A 3,613-nucleotide genomic window follows, 5' to 3' on the forward strand; every position below is an offset into this window, starting at 1 on the left:
GTGAGTGGATTGTCTGAGCCCGCGGGTTCGAGACCCGCCTGGGCAGCAAGACCTCATCTCTGCAATAAATCAAAAAATCAGCCGGGCGTGGTAGCACATGCCTGTAATTCCGGCTACTGGGAAGGCCGAGGAGCCCAGCAGGTCGAGGCTGTGGTGGCCGGGAGCGGCCACTGCACTCCAGTCTGGGCGACAGAGTGAGACTCCAACTCAAAACAAAAACAAAAAAACTATCATTTTAAATGTTGTGACCTTCCCTTCCTTCCAAATGTTGCAACTGTCTGTCCCTTCCTCAGAAAGAAAAAAAAACCTGTAGAAGAACATAGTGCAAATTCCAAAATGTTATCTGAAATGTCAGCATGACCAGGAGACTTTGTGTCACGTCAGTGGCCACGTGGCGAAAACTGTTGAGGTAAATCGAGGGGTGCTGAAATGGCACAGGGGCTCCCGACGGGGTGGGCGACGAGCTGCAGCCTTGGGGTACAGATCCCGGAAGGAACCTGTGTGGCTTTAAGCCGGCTCTTGATAACGCTCCCTTTCCTCCCAGCCTCAGCGTCTCGTCTTTGGCTGCGGGGGAGCGCCTCCGAGGTATTGGATCAGACAGAAACCTCCCCAGGAGTGACCTGGGGAGTCGCCTGTTCCCTGGAAGACAGCCAGGAACAAACAACCGGGCGGGGACGCTCACACCTCCCTCACGAAAGATGGCCGATGATCCCAGGCACCTTAGTGGAGAAGTCCGTCCTTGCCCGGGTGGGTGGAGATGCCGCCTTTGTCATGCACCGAAGCCCCACGTGTTCCCACACCTGTGTCCGGGTGTTCTGTTTTGCTTCGGTTGGTCTGCTTATTCACGTGATGGTACATTTAACGTTTGGCAGAGTTTGGCCATGCAGACAGCTTTTTTGTGCTGTTTTCCTGGCTATTCACATAGATATAGATGTAGACACAGATATTTAATTTCAGTAGATTTAGGGGTCACATGGTTTTTGGTTATGTGACTGCATTATCTAGTGGCGAGGGAGTGTGGGCTTTAAGGTACCCACCACCACACCTGTGCACGCACTGTACTCAATTTCCTGGCTGTTTTTACTCGTGTATCTTTCCGTATGGAGTTTAGCATCAATATCTGTTTCTGTGAAAAAGCCTGCACCTATGTGGCTTCTTTCCTTTTGATAATTTCCATCTATTTTTCCATCTTTAAACAGATATGTAAGCCGGGTTTGGTGGCTCAGCCTGTAATCCTGCGCCTTTGGGAGGCTGAGGTGAGTGGATGGCCTGAGCCCGCGAGTTCGAGACCCGCCTGGGCAGCGAGACCTCATCTCTACAATAAATCAAAAAATCAGCCGGGCGTGGTAGCGTGTGCCTGTAATTCCGGCTACTCGGAAGGCCGAGGCGGAAGGATCGCCGGAGCCCAGCAGGTCAAAGTTGCGGTGGCCGGGAGCGGCCACTGCACTCCAGTCTGGGCGACAGTGAGACTCCAACTAAAAAAAAAAAAAAAAACAGAAAAAAACAAAACAAAAAACAGATATGTACATATTTATTACAAAAAAGCTACATTATAGAAAGAAAGGCCGGACACGGTGGCTCACACCTATAATCTCAGCACTTTGGGAGGCTGAGGTGAGAGGATTGCCTGAGCCCTCGGGCTGGAGACCAGCCTGGGCAACTTGGCAAGACTGCATCTATACAATAGATCAAAAACACAAAACAAACGAACAGAGAAAACAATCAGCCAGGCATGGTAGCGCGCACCTGTAGTTCCGGCTACTTGGAAGGCCGAGGCGGAAGGATCGCCGGAGCCCGGCAGGTTGACGGGTAGCCATGAGCTTGCTTGCCCCTGCACTCCAGCCTGGGCGACAGAGTGAGACTCCGACTCAAAAAAGAAAGAAAGAATAACAGAAAAACCACACTAATCCCAACACTCAGGTCAGGCGCAGTGGCTCACACCTGTGATCTCAGCACTTTGGGAGGTGGAAGCAGGAGGATTGCCTGAGGCCAAAGGTTTGAGACCAGCCTGGACAACATAGTGAAACCTCGCTTTACAGAAAACTTTTAAAAATTAGCTGGACATGGTGGTACGTACTTGTAGTCCAAGCTACTCAGGAGGCTGAGGTGGAAGGATCAAGCCCAGGACGTGGAGGCTGTGATCAAAGTGAGCCATGATTGTGCCACTGCACTCGGGCCTGGACAATAGAGCAAGACCTCAATTTAAAAAAATTAAAAATGCTAGCACTTTAACAAGACCATTATAACCATCGTTTTGCTACTATCTCTTTGATAGTTTCTTTTTTTTTGAGTTAGAGTCTCACTCTGTCGCCCAGACTGGAGTGCAGTGGCCGCTCCCGGTCACCACAGCCTTGACCTGCTGGGCTCTGGAGATTCTTCCGCCTCAGGCTTCCAAGTGGCTGGAACTACAGGTGCGCACTAACACGCCCGGCTCATTTTGATTTATTGTACAGATGAGGTCTTGAACCCATGGGGTGAGGCAATCCATTCAACTCGGCCTTCCAAGGTGCTGGAATTACAGGCTGAGCCACTGGGCCTGGCCTCAGAGTATATTTAAGTTATGACCAGATTTTGGCTATTGTAAACAATGATAAATATTGGTTGGTTTTAAAAAAAAATTTATGTCCTAGAGATTGACTCCCAGAAATGGAATCGCTATAAGATAAAAGTTGTAAGCCAGGCTCGGTGACTCAGCCTGTAATCCCGCGCCTTTGGGAGGCTGAAGTGAGTGGATTGCCTGAGCCTGCGGGTTCGAGACCCGTCTGGGCAACTTGGCGAGACCTCATCTCTACAATAAAAATCATAAATGAGCCGGGTGTGGTAGCGCTTGCCTGTAGTTCCAGCTACCTGGAAGGCTGAGGCGGAAGGATCGTTGGAGCCCAGCAGGGCAAGGCTGGGAGCGGCCACTGCACTCCAGTCTAGGAGACAGAGTGAGACTCCAACTCAGAAAAAAAAAAGAAAAAAAGAAAAAAAAAAGATAAAGGTTGTGTGTGTGTGTTTTGTTGTTGTTTTTTTTAGTAGAGATGGTATCTCATTCTGTTGCCCAGGCTGTTCTCGAACTCCTGTCCTCAAGTGATCCTCCTGCTTTGGCCTCCCAAGTGCAGTGCTCTGTAGTGCTGTGTGAGTAAGTTGATGCAGCAACTGCGTTGTCTTTTCTTTTCTTTTATTGTAGAGACGAGGTCTCACCAAGTTGTCCAGGCTGGTCTCGAACCCGCGGGCTCAGGCAGTCCACTCACCTCTGCCTCCCAAAGTGCTGGGATGACAGGCTGAGGCCCTACTCCCTGTCTGCGTTGTCTTTGAAAGGCGGTAGCCGGCGCGGGGCTCAAGCCTGTCACCCTAGCACTTTGGGAGGCGGAGGCCTGGGCAGCTTCTCTACAATAAATCAAAATATTAGCCGGGTGTGGTGGCGTACGCCTGCAGTTCCAGTTGCTTGGAGGCTGAACGCCTGAACCCAGCAGGTCGAGGCTGCGGTGGCCGTGAGCGTGCCAGTGCCCTTCAGCCGGGGCGACAGTGAGACTCCGACTGCAAAAAAAGGTGGTGGAATGGGGCGTCCTGCCTTTCAAAGGGACAATTGGGAGAGGCTCCTTTAAGGCGGTCTGCCCCGCCCCGCCCG

At 51.2% G+C, this 3,613-nt stretch overlaps 1 protein-coding gene across 1 annotated transcript in view; it reads left to right on the forward strand.

Annotated features, from left to right (window-relative positions):
* The first annotated feature begins 705 nt into the window (after positions 1 to 705).
* PCGF6 (polycomb group ring finger 6) overlaps positions 706 to 3,613 on the forward strand; it is a 36,172-nt gene continuing 33,264 nt past the window's right edge. The window contains exon 1 of the mRNA XM_021709059.1: positions 706 to 828. Within this exon, the coding sequence (XP_021564734.1) occupies positions 706 to 828 (123 nt within the window). The remainder of the gene's footprint in view (positions 829 to 3,613) is intronic.

Source organism: Carlito syrichta, unplaced genomic scaffold, assembly GCF_000164805.1.
Source record: "Carlito syrichta isolate Samal-C Ts95f unplaced genomic scaffold, Tarsius_syrichta-2.0.1 Scaffold155233, whole genome shotgun sequence".
NCBI lineage: Eukaryota > Metazoa > Chordata > Mammalia > Primates > Tarsiidae > Carlito > Carlito syrichta.